The following is an 18,535-nucleotide window of genomic DNA, read 5'->3' as shown; positions in this document are numbered from 1 at the left end:
TAAGGAGAGACACAGAGAGTCTTCCATCTGCTGCTTCACTCCCCAAATGGCCACAATGGCTGGAGATGGGCTGATCCAAAGCCAAGAGCTAGAAGCTTCCTTTGGGTTTCCCACATGGGTTTAGGGGTCCAGGCACTTGGGCCATCCTCCACTGCTTTCCCAGGCCATTAGCAGGGAGGTGGATTGGAAGTGTAATAGCCAGGACTCAAACTGGTGCCCATATGGGATGCTGGCATGGCAGGCAGCAGCTTTATCCACTATGCCACAACACCAGCCCCTCTTAATATCATATAAGCCCTATGAAGTCATGAAATATTACCCTTATGCAACATTGCTTTCTGATACCTAGGTTAAAAGGAACACTTAATATTTGTTTTATTGTTGAAGGAATAAATACAAGATGGGGGTGTAGCAGGAAGAATCGGTTTAAAGGTGAGTAGAGTCAGGCAGATTTAAGCTTAAATCATGGCTTTACCTATTATTAGCTGCATGACATCAGGTGAGATATCTGGATTATCTGACTTCAGTTTCCATATCTGTAGACTGAAGAAATTAGTATCTACCTTGAAGACTGGTGGTGAGGATTAATGCAAGAACTTACAGTGATTGGGTATCCTAAGGGAACAGTAAGTGAAAGTCCTATTGTAGTTACCACCCCTGACCCAGGTGAACATCGTGATGGCTCTAACCTCCATGTGTCTCCAGGATTCCTAATGGCCAGAATTCAGTCTCATGCAAGCTGATGGATGGCTGGGAAGTGAGAGCAGTGGATTCTTGTTCCTCATTTGAAATGGGGCTTTTGGCAATAGATCATCAAGTTTTAAAGACACCACAATCACTGGGCTCACATGTCAAAATGCAGATTCATGTGCTCTGCCTCCAGGAACTCAGTTTCACCTGAGCTGAGGTGCTGAGAATCTGCCTTTGAGTACGACCCCGGTTTATTCTGATACAGACACCCCAAGGACTACACTTTAAGGAATTCTGATGTAAAATTCACCAAAGTTCTGACTTGGATATCAACTTGCTGTCTGATTCCTCAGATAAAATTGGTCCTGCCCTCTGCTCCCATGGTATTTGTCAGCAGTAGGTCCTACTGAGCACAGCGACTGTTTCTTACTTACCCAGGTAGCCCTGGGACCCAGCACCGTACCTGTAAGTGAAGCCTCTCACTTTCTGTATCTTTAACCTGCTATCCCCACTGTGTTCCTCATCCTAGTAACTGATAACATTATTTGCCCAGTTGCTCACATCAAAAACCTTGTAATCATCTAACTTCTCTCTCACACATGCCACATTAAGTCCATTAGAAAAAGTTCTGCTATCATTATCTTTTTTTTTTTTTTTTGACAGGCAAAGTTAGACAGTGAGAGAGAGAGACAGAGACAGAGAGAAAGGTCTTCCTTTTTCCATTGGTTCACCCCCCAGGTGGCTGCTACGGCCGGCGCGTTGCGGCCGGCACACCGTGCTGATTGGAAGCCAAGAGCCAGGTGCTTCTCCTGGTCTTCCATGCGGATACAAGGCCCAAGGACCTGGGCCATCCTCCACTGCACTCCCAGGCCTCAGCAGAGAGCTGGACTGGAAGAGGAGCAACCGGGACAGATTTCAGAGCCCCAACTGGGACTAGAACCCCGGGGTGCCGACGCCGCAGGTGAAGGATTAGCCTAGTGAGCCGAGGTGCCAGCCCCTATCATTATCTTTGAATACATCCAGAATGCAAATACCTTTTTACCACTTCAATGTTGCACATGCTGGCCCAATACACTGTTGTTCCATCCCTACAGGGCCAAATCACTCTACTTTCATTCTTCTTGCTACACAGACTACCCTGTACATGGCAGCTAGATGCACTTTTAAACATGAGATCATGTCTCTTCTGCACAAAATGCCAGTGATTTCCCATTCCACTTAGAGGAAAACCCAAAGTCCTTAGCACCCATAGGGCCTCATGTGATGTGCACTGCTCCCTACCTTCCCCTCCTCTCCCCACCCCCCCATCACCACCACCTCATCTCTTCTCATTCAGTCCAGGCAGTTTTTCTTACTGCTCCTTGGATGCATGAAGCTCACTCCTGATTTGCAGATTTGGACTTGCCTCAAAGCCAGATCTGCACGATTTGTTCCCTTACTTCACTGAGGTCTCTGAGGTCTCTCCTGGGAGAAAACCTCATATCACCCAGTATAATTGAAAATGAATCTTCCTTTCCTTGACCAGAGGAAGAAGTATCTAAGGAAAGACAATGGATCACAGAAGATTGACATTGCCAGAAGTATTTCCCCTACTCTCTTCACCTGCTTTGGGTCCAGGTCAAGTGTTCCTGTCCTCTTGTTTTTTCTGTGACTAAACCTAATGTAGAGTTAATGAGCTGGCAACATCTCTAGATTGAAGATAAGCAGGTCAGCTTTAGGAGCAGGAGGAATGGCAACAACTACTTGCAAACTTTCCGCTTGGTAGCTCTGTCTTTGACAATCTTAAACACAGACGTGTTTTAAATGTCTTTTTTTTTTTTTTCCCATAGGACTTCTTGGGCCTACTTTATATGCTGAAGTTGGAGACATCATGAAAGTTCACTTTAAGAACAAGGCAGACAAACCCTTAAGCATCCATCCTCAAGGAATTAAGTACAGCAAATTCTCAGAAGGTAAGAGAAATTGAATATCTCCCTAACAAGGGAAAATGTGCAATTTTTGTACACCATTTTTGAATAACACTTGTTGTTGGAGAAATTCTTTTTCTTGTAACTGGTGATAATAAAATTGTAAAAATTCTTGCATTTGTAAGTTTCAGAGATGAAATAAGTTCCTGGAGTCACATAGACCTCAGGTTTTGGTTTTTGTTTCTGTTTTGCTAGATTCTTGTTCATTAACAGTTAGGTGGGAAAATTGCCTAGTATCTCTGAATTGCAATATGCTCACTTTAAAATGAAATGGTAATAATGATAGATGGTTTAACCTGTTATGTCCCATTATCCTCTCTCTCTCTCTCTCTCTATATATATATATATGTAGATATATAGGACACCTGTAAAGACTTAAATGGAATAATAAATATACTACTTATAGTAACTTTGAAATAAATATTGTGTCACTGGAATATTTGCAGAATTGAAAACTTGAGACTCCATGGGATAAAGCAGGGTTCAGCAAACCTTTCTACAAAGAGTCAGTTGGTAAATATTTTCAGTTTCTAGGGTCATAATAGTTCTGTTGCAATTACTCAACTCTGCATTGTAGAACTAAAGTAGCTATAGATAATTATGTAAATGAATGACCATGGCGGTGTTCCAGTAAACCTTCATTTACAAAAATAAGCTGCTGGCAGGATTTGGTCCATGAGCCATTGGCATGGAACTATTCTGATAAAAGGATTGACCTGGCACATGAATGATACTCAATGAGTGGTATTTGGTGGTGGTGCTGTTGACAGTACCATTAGAACTTTGGGCATAGTAAAATGGTTAAGAACATAAGCTTTGAAGGCAGACAGGTTTAAATTCTGGTTTTATAACTTTGGGTTCTGTGACCTTAATATCTCTGAGCCTGTTTTCTCATCAATAAAATGAATGATTATAACTACCCCATAAAGTTGCTTTTTAGGATTAAATGAGATCATTTAGGTAATGTACTAAATATGGTTCCTGGGACCCAATAAGCTCCCAATAAATGATGATGATGCTAATGATGAAGATGATGACAAAGATAATGAAGATAATGAAGACTATGGTGGTGAAAGTGACCGCATGAATTATAGGGTGCTAAATACCCCTATCAATATTCATCTAATTATTCCCATTATGCGGATGCTCAGATCACAGTCAGCAAAGTGGAGTTCTGTTAGCAACTAGTATTTTTTTAAAAAGTTGTATCTCTATCTTAATAGTTGCTGGTATAATAACATTTTAAAAGAACTTCATATTTTTCACAGTTCACAAAGTCTGTACTTCCTTCTCTCAAGTTTCAGCCATCATATCTCAGAAGAAAGGAATTGAGTAGCTGAGTGGTTTGCATTGCAGCTTCTAGAACTAGACAACCAGGTGAAAATCTTGGCCCAGACACTTACTAGCTGTGTAGCTTTTGTAAAACTATAAGGTTCTCTGGGCCTCATCTTCTTCATCTATAAAACAAGGATAATCCTATCTATCTCATACAAGCTTGTTGTCATGAAATCTTTGAGCAATGCCTAGCACTTAATTAGCACTCAGTAAATATTAGTTATGATAGTAGAGGTGACTCTTCAATCAAAATATATTCAAATAATTTAATATTTATCTTATGATTTGTGAGTTAGAAAGTTATCTTTATATTTATTACTTCCAGTGTAAATTATTGTCAGACTCATTCCTACCAAGGTATAGGTGATTGATAACAGAACAATGAACTGCCTTCCCCAGGGGTATTATCAGCACTTAATCCTTCGCTCTAGAGAAAACAAAGCAGCATTGGCTATGAGATTTCATGTATCTCCAAAAGCCAGTTTGGCAAGACTTGCGAGATAGCACACACAGGAATATCTCTTATGGTCCCCAAATCCTACAGTCACATTATAAACAACCACTTAGACTATTCAGGAGGCTTTCAGATGAATGCAGCAAGAATTTAACAGCATAATACAGGAGGAAAGAGACCTGCTCTATGTCAAAATGTCCCTGGTAGGCTCCTTTTCAAATACAGGGGGTGGTGAGAGGACTAGGAATTTTGAACCCTAGCTAGGCTGTTTGCATAGGGAATGAACTTTGCAACATCAACCTTCTTCTTTTACTGTTTATTTGCCCCTTTATTCCCAATGGCCAGCAATCATTTATGAAGAATTGCTTCATATGCCCCCACCACTTAAATTGGTGACCTGCTTATTGGTGTATAGTAGTGCCTCTGGTTTCAGGGAAGGTAAATGCAGATGAGTGGAGAAAGTGAAATGTAATCCGGGAAATGAGAGGTAAATAGATGCAAATAGATCAAGTGTTCTTCCTGGTAAAAGATAAGCTTTCAGTTCATTTTATCATGTACTCTGTGTTAAAATAGCATGTCTGCTGATCCATGTCCGACACTCACCCTCACCCCAGCCTCCCTCTAAGGTCTGAGCTATTTTTTCAGGAGTGGAGAATGCGCTGGACCAACAGGCTGAGAATTGGATGGTGGCCCATGGGCAAGGATGGGTTACCCTTTTGGGCAGGATGGTCAAACCACAATTTGAAAAACAAAATGCTTACATTTCCTTTAGAAATGTATGAGTATTTCATAGGATTATGTTTTTAAGTCAGGAAATTAAATATTTATAATTATTACCTAATCGTAAAATTTTCCGTTATTAAAAGGATTTCAATTTGAGGCCAAAATTTAAGAAACTCTAGCATACACTGAACTGTGTTTGAAAATCTATCCCCTTGAGCAAATTTTGTTGTTTTGTAAGTTTTTAAAGCTGGTTTGTTCCATTATCTTTGTGAAGTTTGTTTCACAGTTAATCTTTTTTTAAAACTTTTATTTAATGAATATAAATTTCCAAAGTACAGCTTATGGATTACAATGGCTTCCCCCCTCCATAACTTCCCTCCCACCCGCAACCCTCCCCTCTCCCGCTCCTTCTCCCTTTCCACTCACATCAAGATTCATTTTCAATTCTCTTTATATACAGAAGATTAATTTAGCACGTATTAGGTAAAGCTTTCAACAGTTTGCACCCACACACAAACACAAAGTGTAAAATATTCACAGTTAATCTTAACATTATTATTTACTTGATTTATTTTATCATGTTTTAAATGTATGAGTTACTTTACAAGTATTGTAATGGAGAATTAGTTCCATAATATTTATCCATCTACTGATAAGTCAGCTCTCCAAATAAAAAATACAATTTCCACTGAAGATTGTTCCCTGCATTTTGATGTAGCCAAATTCTCTCCATGAAAACCATCTTCTAGGTTTTTCCAAAGAATTCCAATACTCAGCACAATGTAGGTGATTACATTGTTCACTTTTCATGTGAATATTTTGGTCATATGAAGACATTTCCTTGACTATAGGATAAATACTCCAAACAAATCATAATGATTAATAATTCTCATTAATCACAAAAATCTGAATCTCCTTTTAAAAGTGACTTGAACACCCAGTGCAATGGAATCAGGCTATTAACAAAACATCAGCATTTTAATTTGCCATTGCCTAAAGTATAGCTTCTGAAAGAATGTTCTGTATCTTTGAATGCTTTAATGCATTCACTAAGTTTATTAAATGAGAAAAAAAGTTGTTCACAAAAGCAAGTAACAAGTAAAAATTTAATGAATCAGCACCCTGATGGGTAACCAAAAAGGCTCTTTATTTAACCTCACTTTCCAAAGCTTCTAGGCACCATTTTATGTTAAAACAAAATACTGAGCACCCTTTGGCAAATAATGGGTTCATCAGGACAAGAGTAAACACATTACAAAGCTGACTATGGACTGAGCAGGAAGCGAACAGAACTGAGTAAATATGCAAGGAAGGACTCTGCTCCTGTAAAGAATTTATTCTAGCAAGAAGTTGAACAAGGACTTTTTGTGCCCTAGCACAACGATTGTTCCTGCGCATTTCCCCTCTTTTTTATTTTTGGAGTTTTAATTTTTTATTTTGAATTTAAAGTCATAATTGGATTCACCAAAAATGAATTTCATAAATGATTCATCTAAATAGCTGTTTATTTCTCTGACTTCATGTTATGTAGATTGCAAAATCAAAGATATAGCACACATGCTTTATTTTAGACTAAAGGTAAAGTAAAATAATTTCAGTAAAAAGTATAAAAGCTTTGGCAAAATTGTTTCCAATTCACTCATTCATAGTCTTTGCTCAGTATAATTACAGAATATGTCCTATGTGTAAATCTATATTGTTCACTATTTGTTTCAAGATGTCCATTAAAAAAGAGGCCCATAATTCATGTTTTAGTAGTAAACTTAATTTATTCAATTATTTGAAAATCATCTTATGTTTTAATTAACAGGTGAATGCTAAATTCTGAGTAATTTACTTTGGTCCATTAGATGAACCTTGATCTATGTGACTACAGCAACTATTTCTGCTGTATTTATATTGGAACCATTTATGTAAAACCTACTTTGCATTGGAACAACTTGTATGTGAAACTGCTTGCAAATAAGGTTGATACCTATGGAAAAATCAGTCACACAACTCTATCTAGCATAAGTGCTATGGCATTTTAGGTAATTCTTTTTTTATATATTTTTATTTTATTTTTTTGACAGGCAGAGTGGACAGTGAGAGAGAGAGACAGAGAGAAAGGTCTTCCTTTGCCGTTGGTTCACCCTCCAATGGCCGCCGCTGCCGGCGCGCTGTGGCCGGCGCACTGCGCTGATCCAATGGCAAGAGCCAGGTACTTCTCCTGGTCTCCCATGGGGTGCAGGGCCCAAGTACTTGGGCCATCCTCCACTGCACTCCCCGGCCACAGCAGAGAGCTGGCCTGGAAGAGGGGCAACCGGGACAGAATCCGGCGCCCCAACCGGGACTAGAACCCGGTGTCCGGCACCGCAGGCGGAAGATTATCCTAGTGAGCCGTGGCGCCGGCCTTAGGTAATTCTTAGATATTTGTCAGGTGGTTATTATTCCAGAGAAATAGTATGTTCTAATTATGAGCTCTGCCTACAGGAAATCCAGGGGTGAAACCACGTCCCCTGCTGTTAGCCAGGGTAGGCTTCTCAGGGGTTTCTGCTGCTCCCCGTTTGCATTTGTACCCTGGCTCTCAGCACAGAACCTGGGATGTGGTGATGATGATGATGATGATGATGAAGGTGATGATGACGGTGATGGTGGTGGTGGTGGTGGTTATTGAATTAAACTGAGGGACTGCGGGCTGGATTAGAACAAAAGACCCATGTCTTTTTTTTCTCTTTGCTCTGAAATTTATGGATTTTGCTGGCGATTCTGAGCAGTCACCTTGTATTATTACCAGTTTTTATCTCCTTAAAGCTAGCTAAAATAGATAGGCTACTGCAATGGACTGGACACTTGTGCCTCCCCCCAAATTCTTGTGTTGAAACCCTGACCCCCAACACGATAGAATCAGAATATTTAGGCCATGAGGGTACAGTCCCCGTGATGGGATGGTGTATAATAAAAGGGACCCAAGAGATCTCGTAAAAAAAGGTTTAATTCCATTTGGAAAAAAAGAAGGGAGGTGAGGTATATGGAGAAATAGAGGGAAAGGAAGGAAAGGAAAGAAATGAGTGTTACCATTTTCGGTAGGTATAGTCACTTCAGTAAGAGCAGTTTCCATGTAGTAACATTTTAGGCCTTTTTTTTCAGGTGTGTGTTGTCTGCCTACACTCTTCCCTGCGATGGTCTCACCTTCTACCTCAAAGAATTTATTAAGCTATTGTACCAAAGATGGGTGCATCCCAAAGAGAAATGCTGATGCTGGCTCATAATAGTGAACTTTCACTGAATGAGATGAGGAATGCCCCAGGAAGGGCCAAGTGCCCACCCCTCTTGGCTCTCTATGACACTGGCCTTTCCTTTCCCTGCCCACAACTGCTCCATCTCGATCACATCTTCCTTTTTTGTTGAAACACCCATCTCTCTGCACTTAATCTTCAGCATCTCAGTTCCCATTTTTCAATTAAAAAAAAAGACCAATTTTTACATCCTTCCCCTTTCCTGCAAGTAGAAAAAGTAAGCATTGTGCGGAGGTGTTGATAAATGGGTCTTTGAGTGCCCGAAGTACAGAAATAAAGCATCTAAACTTCAGGGGACAGACACATTTCATATTCACAAAGACATTTAGACTGATTATTGGCGCTAGAAGCCAAACTCTGGAGGGAAAGTTGGGATAATCAATAGCACAAATGTAATTAAGAGATGAAACAAGGTTGATTATGACAGCAGTTGGGGAAAAGATATTAAAATGTTGGGCCGGCACCGCGGCTCACTAGGCTAATCCTCCACCTAGCGGCGCTGGCACACTGGGTTCTAGTCCCAGTCAGGGCGCCGGATTCTGTCCCGGTTGCCCCTCTTCCAGGCCAGCTCTCTGCTGTGGCCCGGGAAGGCAGTGGAGGATGGCCCAAGTACTTGGGCCCTGCACCCCATGGGAGACCAGGATAAGTACCTGGTTCCTGCCATCGGATCAGTGCAGTGCGCCGGCCGCGGTGGCCATTGGAGGGTGAACCAACAGCAAAAGGAAGACCTTTCTCTCTGTCTCTCTCTCTCACTATCCACTCTGCCTGTCAACAACAACAACAAAAAAGATATTAAAATGTTGATATGGGACAAATAAAACAATACATAAACAGCAGTATCCATGCTGCATACGACCAGGCAGTTAGGTATGTCTTATCAGGTTCCACAGAGAAAATAAAATCCATTTTAATGTTCTGAGATGTTTTGCTCATCTAAGTGACTCAACTCTCTGATTGTATTTTTTTTTTTTTTTTTTTTTGGTCAGGCAGAGTTAGTCAGTGAGAGAGAGAGACAGAGAGAAAGGTCTTCCTTCCTTTGATTCACCCCCAAATGGCCGCTACAGCCGGCACGCTGCGCCAATCTGAAGCCAGGAGCCAGGTGCTTCTCCTGGTCTCCCATGCAGGTGCAGGGGCTCAAGCACCTGGGCCATCCTCCACTGCCCTCCCGGGCCACAGCAGAGAGCTGAACTGGAAGAAGAGCAATCAGGACAGAATGCGGCACCCCAACCAGGACTAGAACCTGGGGTGCCGGCACCGCAGGTTGAGGATTAGCCTAGTGAGCTAGGACGCTGACCTCTGATTGTATTTAAATAATCATTATTTAGATTCCATGAAAAACTGGCTTTCTAAACCTTGATTGATTAACTAGTCGTATTTTGTGTTCTTCAGACTGCCATGGTATTAAAGCCTCTGTAACCACATGAGGATAGATAGAAGTGGATGATACGTGAACCTTTCCAAGCAATAAAGCTTCCTGTGCATCTCTAGAGAGCTCAGCTTAGGCTCCCCTGACTGGAGGCAATGATGGCCTCAGAACTTCCTGGATGACTTCATGACTGCTACTTCTTCAGGTGCTTCCTACCCTGACCACACATTCCCTGTGGAGAAAATGGATGATGCTGTAGCTCCAGGCCAAGAATACACCTATGAGTGGACGATCAGTGAGGACAGTGGGCCCACACACGATGACCCTCCATGCCTCACACACATCTATTATTCCTACGATGATCTGATACAGGACTTCAACTCTGGGCTTATTGGACCTCTGCTTATCTGTAAGAAAGGTAAAGACAATACTAATAAATGATTCAACGACAAAAAAGATGTTGGAGTAGTAAGGATCTCTGTACTGGGATAAGGCTTGGGAGTACCTTGGTACCTTCTTGTTCAAGCAGAAAGAGAAGGGTGTAGAGACCAGATCATTGTTTGACAATGAATATTTAAGGACTTGGATTCTTCTCTGTTTCTCTTAACACCTCCTTCATCTCAGTCCTGGGAGCTTCTCCCAAGCAAAACCATCTTGAGAGTCTGTTCCGATGCTGCACTTATACGATTTGTAACATTTAGATCAATGCCAAAGTCTTTTTTAAAGTGTGCAGTGGTCTGTACTCTGATGAGAGAGTTCTTGGATAGAAATCTGGCTAACTTATCCTACATGCCTGAGGTTCAGATTGGTAATTTGGTTTATAAACATGAAATTCCAACTTTGTTTCTTATCAGCTCAACTCTTTGAGTGGCAGGTTTCAGAAATGCTCAGTTGACTTTATAATAAATTTCACTGGCTGCGCTTCTTAGGAGTAAGCTTGAATTTTCATTGTATCCCAAGATTATATAACCTATCTTTCATTAAAACAAATAATGAAGTATACCATGGGAAAAATTTGATGGATTCACCATCTGTCTAGTTGTCCACAGTGAATTTACCATAGGATAGATTCATCATATGTCTATCCACACAAACAAACCATGCCTACATCCATTGCCAGTCCATTCATTCATTCATTCTACAAACACATTTTTTCATTGTCTAATATGTAGAAGATAATAGGACGGCAGTGAAAAAAATAAAAACTGATGAAAATGTTTTCTTTCATTTTACCATCAGCTTTTTGTCTTGATGTGAGAATGGATTAACCCCGATCCTCTCAACCAATTCTCTGATGCCTCACTTCATGTACAAACATGATGGCTGTATTAAATTTGGGGAGTGATACTTTTGCCACCTGAGCTAAGATTCCTATGTATTGGCCTATGGAGACTGGAGAAAAGAGATATGTTTGCAGTTTTGATTGTCACCAAATGTTTTCATTCTTTGCCAGATGAAATTCACATTTAAAGCTCCATTCCCCAAGGCTATCAGGTACTGAGGAAACACATAATAGGGCCCCAGGACTTTACTAAGCCCCCAGTCATTGTCATTTGGTAAAGATGCTATCTTTTAAAAGTTGATATCACTATGATTGTTTGCCATAAACTGTTTGCTATCTAGGAATAACGAGATTCTTTTATGGGGAATATTGAAAACCCATCTTTTCTTTCACAGGTACCCTCGCTGAAGATGGGACTCAGAAGCTGTTTGACAGACAACATGTGCTGCTGTTTGCTGTGTTTGATGAAAGCAAGAGCTGGAGTCAGTCATCATCCCTAATGTACACAGTCAATGGCTATGTGAACGGGACAATGCCAGGTACCACGTGGGCAGTGCACTGCCCAGCAATTGTAGATCCACTAGCACCTGTGCTCCTGTTGTTCGCAAGGCGCTAGGGAAGTAGACAATGCTCACCGGTTTTCAGTTCCTAATCAGAAAATCATGTAACTTAGTGCAGTAGTTCTCAAGATATTATCTTTTTTCTTAACTAGGAATTGCAACAGACAATTTAGAAGCTAGTCAAGAGACAAAGTGTGCAGCCTTGTTAGGTATAGTGTTTTGAACAGGTTTCACCTTGGCCTGTACCTGCAGATATCAGCTCAGTCTTCCTCATTGATTTCTGTGGTCCCTGCTGCATGGTGACATTACCTTTTTCTACTGAAGTTCGAGGTCAATCCCTACCAAGAAGGATCAGCAGAAAGAATGAAATTAAGACACTTACAATGAAGATAACTAAAAGATTAGGAAAAAGACCAACATATAAAAATACTATTAGCATTTCAGAAGGTGATGGATGAGTAATCTTCCAGGGCATGTAGTATGTTTTCCCTTTGTATCTATATGAAGACTGTGAGAGAAAGCCAAGTCATAGCAACTGTAAAGAGGGAAAGAAGGGACAGACTGCCAACTAGACCACCAGGTTAACTCTTTCTGATAGAAATGACTTACAGCTAGCAGTCTAGGGTATATGGCATGGTCTGAGGGGAAAATGAAAACACTACCTTACTAAATAAACCATATTTCCAAATACAAAGCTTCTCAGATATCATTATCCATGTCTAAAAATCACAAGTGGCTTCACCTGCTGAAAAACACAAGTTGTCAAGTAAAGAACTCAGTATTGTTTTTAATAAGGTATTCTATTTCATTTGACCCATCTCCCACCTGGATTATTAAAAACATACTCATATAACTCTGAGCATTGATTCTGATTTCCAAAATCAGGAACTTGCAAACTTAGGACTTAGTTAACTGACCTGAACCTTGGGAGATCAGAATGCAAACTTCTCTCACTTCTCTATCTTGCCAAGTGGCCTTGGTTATTAGCTGTTTCAACATATTTACTTACAGGAATTGATTAATCATCTGCCCTAATATCTATTTCCTGGCAAAGTGAAAAATTGTGTAAATACATGGAAGGAAAAATCTCCCACCCCGCCACCATACAGACCATCTCTGCAAAAATTAAAATAACTTGATCAGAACAGAGAGTTTATGAATTTAGAGATGAAAAAATAGAATAACTAGGGGTAAGTAGGACAGGGTAGAGAAATGTCATTCATGGAAACAATACTTAATGCTTGTAAAACTCTGCCTTACGGGGAAGTGTAGATTGACCACATATGGTGAATGCTAATACAAATGCATAAATTGATGGGTTCAATATGAGAATTTCTTTGTGTGGAGAAAGACTTTCTACCTTCTAGCTTCTTATTCTCACCACTGACACCAGGAACATCTGCTTTGTTACAATAGTCTCCTAAAACAAGCCCCTCTATGAATAAGGAACTGATTCTCAGCTTCATTATTTAATGTCTCAATATTAGACATCTGAAAGTTAGAATCCAAGCCAAGGAGAGAAATGAAGGTTGGAATCTGCAACCAAGCAAAAGAGCATTGTCCTAGTCCCTGTAGAGCCAAAGAAAGAACAAAACCAAGCTTTTGTTCTCAGTTCTCATTACTCCATCCATGAAACGCTCTGGGGATACAGCATAGTGAGCACTTCTCCACTGCATTTTAAGGGTAGTGTGTAACCCACAGAGCAATTTATTACCTTGTCATTAGAAAATAGTGAGGGTAAAGAAGCCATGGAAAACCTTCAAATTACCTTCCCCTCTCCCCATAGGCAGATTTCTATCTAAGAGGATTAGGCCCTTAAACTCAGGACTGGAGGTTCTAGTGATTCCCTCCAAACCAGATTAAGGTAACCAGTTACTCCATTTTGCCTTGGGCTTTACCATTTCTATCACTGAAAGTCCTACATCTTCGGAAATCCCTCAGTCTTAGGTAAGCCTGAGTGGTTGGTCATCTACTTGGTTCCCTCCTTGGATTAATCCCTTTGCAGTATCTGTGCTTTTCAGCTCATGTCCCCAATCTGTTGGCTTTATTTTTACCTCTCTAATGCCGTTTGCAGTGTGTTATGACTGCTCTTTACCCACCACTCAGACAGTTGCTTTTTCAGGGCAGGAACCACAACTGGAGCATTTGGTCCCCTAGAACTTTGCACAATGCCTGTTGTATTGCAGGTGTTGTATACATGTTTGGTAAGTGATGTTTTGATCACAGAATTCTGAACTTGATATGTGTTTTGGCTACAATCTTCTTTTTCCCCAGATATAACGGTTTGTGCCCATGACCACATCAGCTGGCATCTGATTGGGATGAGCTCTGGCCCAGAATTGTTTTCCATTCATTTCAATGGCCAGGTCCTGGAGCAGAACCACCACAAGCTTTCAGCTATCACCCTTGTTAGTGCTACATCCACCACGGCAAATATGACTGTGAGCTCAGAAGGAAGGTGGATCATATCTTCTTTCATCCCTAAACATTTCCAAGGCAGGTAACTCTTCTGACAGTCTTAATTCTAAATGCAGGCTCTATTCTTGCCAGGTACCAACTCCCCCCATCCCCTTCATTCTTTCAAGCTACCCACACCCCAAATAAAAAGGCCTTGGGTTCTAACACCCTTTAAAAACTCTTCTCTTACACCCCAATGATTTGGATGGAAGAAGTAGAGGAACTGTCAAAGATTGCTTATAATTAGGCAAAAGGTGAAGAAGCCCTGACTTCCTTAAAAGGAGGAAAGAGGAAGGAAATAAGTGCATACACAGAGGTGGTCTTTCTTGAGAACATCTCATCCATAGCTGAAGACAAAGGCCTTGGTGCTGGACTACGACAAACATCCACAAATATACAGAAGCGCCAAGTTACAGAAACTGCAAAAGTATTAGTGTCATCTTCATTTCACAGACAAATGGACGGTAACAAGAAAAATGAGAACTCAGCAAGACAGAAGTCACAGGGCTTTAAGGGTCTGGATATCATAAAACATCTTCCTGCTCCAAAAGAAACAAAGGGGATCTCCCTAAGGTTTTCTACTAACTCTTCTTCCTTTCCTCATCTTTTTTATTCTAGCCCGCTCTGGACTCAATGAGAGTTCCAATCCAAAGTGTGCAAAAATTGCCAGAGTTTTCCTTTTACTGTGATTATTTAAACCTTCCACCAGTGGAGTTTTAAAATATGCATTTTAGATCAGTTCTAATTTCAGCTCTCAAATTTTTTCACTGTCTGTATATCCTATCTCAGCTGGAATGCAAGCTTACCTTGACATTAAAAACTGCCCAAAGAAAACCAGGAGTCCCAAGAAACTAACTCGTGACCAGAGACGGCACATTAAGAGGTGGGAATACTTCATTGCTGCAGAGGAAGTCATCTGGGACTATGCACCTATAATACCAGCAAACATGGACAAGTGAGTTGTTGGGGTCCACACCACTGTGTGAAGGTCCAGGACACATTTCCTAGGGTGCTAGATGGTGCAGGAGCAAAATGTCACAAGTAGACAAATATAGAGATCTCCTTGTCTGATTCACTCTTGAATCATCCTAAATTCACCAAAGGAATTCAGTCTAAATAATAACAGCAGCTACCACTTGGTGAAGGCTTCTATTACCAAACACTGCTTTAGACATTTTTAAAGGACTTCACTTCAATTCTGTAAGTTTGATACTACTGTATCACTTTTTATCATTATCAACGTGGGAGTATGTCAAATCAGAAATTTGGAAATTCAGCTAGCTCTCAAACACTTGAAAAGATACTCAAGTTCACTTGTAATAAAAGAAATACAAATTAAACTTCACTGGAATACTATTTTTCATCTATCAGATCACGAGTCTAGATGACATCATCTGTTGAAACTGCTGCAGTAAATATGCACTTTCATACATTCCTGGTGGAAGAGTACATTGGTAAAGCCCTTTTGAAAAAGTGTCAACATGTTAAATGCATATGCCTTGTGATGCTTCAGTTTCACACTGGGAATTTAAATATGTAGATATACTTGTTTACAAATGAAATGATGTATGTATCGAGTATTCACTTTTGCATTTTTAGTAGTAGCAAAAATGGGTAATGACTCAAAATACCCATCAATAAGAAACTAGTTTAATGCATTATAGTATATTCATACAAAGGAATACCAGGCATCTGCAAAAAATGCTAACCAACATTCTCCATGTACCAATACAAAGAGGTCTTTAAACCATATTGTTATATTAAAACTTTGAGGTAGAGAGCAGAGTATAGATAGTTTTCTGTTGTTAAAAGGGTAGGAGATGAAAATATTTATATTCGCTTATTTACATATTATATTCTTATTTAATATTTATATATATTCACATATAACATTCATATAGTATTTCTGGAATTAGGCACATGAAACGAAATTGTTTTTTAGATATTTTATTTATTTATTTGAAAGTCAGAGTTATACAGAGAGAGGAGAAGCAGAGAGAGGTCTTGCATCCGATGGTTCACTCCCCAGTTGACTGCGAAAGCTGGAGCTGTGCCAATCCGAAGACAGGAGCCAGGAGCTTCTTCTGGGTCTCCCATGCAGGCGCAGGGGTCCAAGGATTTGGGCCATTTTCTACTGCTTTCCCAGGCCATAGCAGAGAGCTGGAATGTAAACGGAGCAGCCAGGTCTCTAACTGGCGCCTATATGGGATGCTTGCGCTTCAGGCCAGGCCATTAACCTGCTGCACCACAGCGCTGGCCCTATAAAATGAAATTAATTTAAGGGACTACCTAAAAAATTCAGGGAGGGGTTGGAAGGCCAGGTTGAGGGTGTGAGAGTTTTCACTATAATAAAAATAATATTCCTGTTAAAAAATTAACAAAAAGAGCAAAAAAGAAGTTTGAACAAGATTATATAATTAGTGATGGAGCTGTCCTAGCCATGGTCAGTGCTTGTCACTGTACAAAATAAGTGCATAAAATGCATCCTTAATCATGGAATTTCTGCTTTTGCAAACTTATGCGATAAAGAAGGCCAAGAGGAAACAGGATTCGTGTTGCTGCCTCAGAGTCATTTATCTCAGTAGCTACAGAGGGTAGATAAGGAAGTTGCTTTCATTTGGTTTCCGAGGTTGGGTAGATAGTGGAAGGGAAAAACAGTGCAGAACTCTAATATAGATTTATTACAAAGTAAAAACCTTCGTGGAGTAATGAACATGCTTTTTAAAGATGGAGAAATTCCTAGGAGGCCAATAAGGATATCATAGATTAAGTGATAGGAAAGACTTTGGAAAAATTCCAGTGTTTCCTATTCTTTCAGCTTGTATAGACCTTTTTCCAGAGATATCTAAAGTTGGCTGTTATCAGCCAAGAGTGACAGGAAGATCGAAGTAGCTGCTTCTAGCTAATCAACTATGACTTTATTGATGTTAGAAGAGTCAACCCAGAGGTTTCCAGTTTTACAACTAGAAAGAGGCCACCATGACGGTGTTGCAAACTACCTGAGGAACTTTTATAGAGAAAGAGCATTTTTAGCTAATCCACAAGTAGCACTTTTCGGCACAAGGGCTTCCCCATTGTACTGGGGATACCACTTGAGGAAGGCTTTTAATTTGTTTTTGTTTTTGTTGTTCATTTCACTTTAAGAAAATACAGGTCTTTGCACTTGGATAATTTCTCAAACCAAATTGGAAAACATTATAAGAAAGTTGTTTACAAGCAGTACCAAGATGAGAACTTCACCAAACGCATGGACAATCCCAATATCAAAGAAGATGGGATCTTGGGTCCTATTATTAGAGCCCAAGTCAGAGACACACTCAAAGTAAGTAACAGAAATATAGACCATAGAGGAAAATAACCTGTGAAAGACAGGCCATAGGATATCTGATTACTGGTTTATTTTTATGAGAAAGAAGCATTATAATTTTAAATTCATATGTAGTTTAGTTTTTATTTAATAGTTGTACTTATTTATAGTCTGCTTAATAATGCAATGGAGCTAGACAGTTTATCAAAGTATAAAGGAAGAAACCAAAGAGTGTAATCTGAGTGAAGAATAATATGAGGAATAAGAAAATAAAGCCATAGATAAGTATAATGAAATACTCATTATATGAAATACTCATACAAGCCACATAATCCCATAAGACTGCAAATTTTGTCCTGGCTTTATAAAAGCTACAATGAAAAATGAAATATGCCAGGGCAATATTTACAATATCTATTTTAAAAAGCACAGTTTTCACTCTTACTGAGACCTAATAGGAATTTCTTCCATGGAGCCTTTAAAAGAGAATGCTATGTGATACAGTGGATGGTATTCTTGCCCAAATTCCTGCAACTGCTATAATAGATTTTTAATTTTTAAAATTCGTTTTCATTTTATTTGAAAGGCACAGAGAAAGAAAGGGACAGAGACCTTTCATTCACTGGTTCACTCTCCAAATGCCCACAACAGCCCCAACTGAGTCAGGCCAAAGTCAGGATCCTGGAATTCCATCTAAGTCTCCTAGGTAGCAGGGACCCAAGTACTTAAGTCATCACCTGCTGCCTCCCAGGGTGCGCATTAGAAAGAAGCTGGATTAGAAGCAGAACTGGGACTGAAATCAGGCACTCCTAAATGGGATGTAGGCATCCTAAATGATGTCTTAAATGTTATACCAAATACTCGTCTCAATAATACATATTTTTAAAGCTTCATAGCTCTTTAATGTTTCTCTTTGTAGCTGAGACCATAAAAGTAAACACTGTTGAGTAAAAACAATTCTTGGATGTGGTCTAGCTGAGCAGCTCTCTGAGGCTTGATCTCTGGTGAAGGTGAATTTCCAATTTTAGTATATGTGCTGCGGAAGCGAGCACAGGTCAATTTCAATACATTATCAGGAGTGAGGAGTTTGTCTCCAATAATTTCCCTTAAATGTTT

At 39.9% G+C, this 18,535-nt stretch overlaps 2 protein-coding genes across 2 annotated transcripts in view; both read left to right on the top strand.

Moving 5' to 3' along the window:
• Positions 1 to 8,930, top strand: part of SELP (selectin P) — a 64,886-nt gene extending 55,956 nt beyond the window's left edge. Inside the window, 1 exon segment of the mRNA NM_001361473.1 lies at positions 8,907 to 8,930. The gene's annotated coding sequence lies outside the window, so the exon portion shown is untranslated.
• The window catches only part of F5 (coagulation factor V), a 70,706-nt gene that overhangs the window by 12,452 nt on the left and 39,719 nt on the right, over positions 1 to 18,535 (top strand). The window contains exons 3-8 of the mRNA XM_008264079.4: positions 2,520 to 2,642; positions 10,019 to 10,231; positions 11,491 to 11,634; positions 13,930 to 14,151; positions 14,902 to 15,067; positions 17,257 to 17,434. Coding sequence (XP_008262301.2) covers positions 2,520 to 2,642; positions 10,019 to 10,231; positions 11,491 to 11,634; positions 13,930 to 14,151; positions 14,902 to 15,067; positions 17,257 to 17,434 — 1,046 coding nt within the window. The remainder of the gene's footprint in view (positions 1 to 2,519; positions 2,643 to 10,018; positions 10,232 to 11,490; positions 11,635 to 13,929; positions 14,152 to 14,901; positions 15,068 to 17,256; positions 17,435 to 18,535) is intronic.

This window comes from Oryctolagus cuniculus, chromosome 7 (assembly GCF_964237555.1).
Source record: "Oryctolagus cuniculus chromosome 7, mOryCun1.1, whole genome shotgun sequence".
Lineage (NCBI taxonomy): Eukaryota > Metazoa > Chordata > Mammalia > Lagomorpha > Leporidae > Oryctolagus > Oryctolagus cuniculus.
Note: the sequence above shows the minus strand (reverse complement) of the source record. Positions and strands in the feature narration are given on the sequence as shown.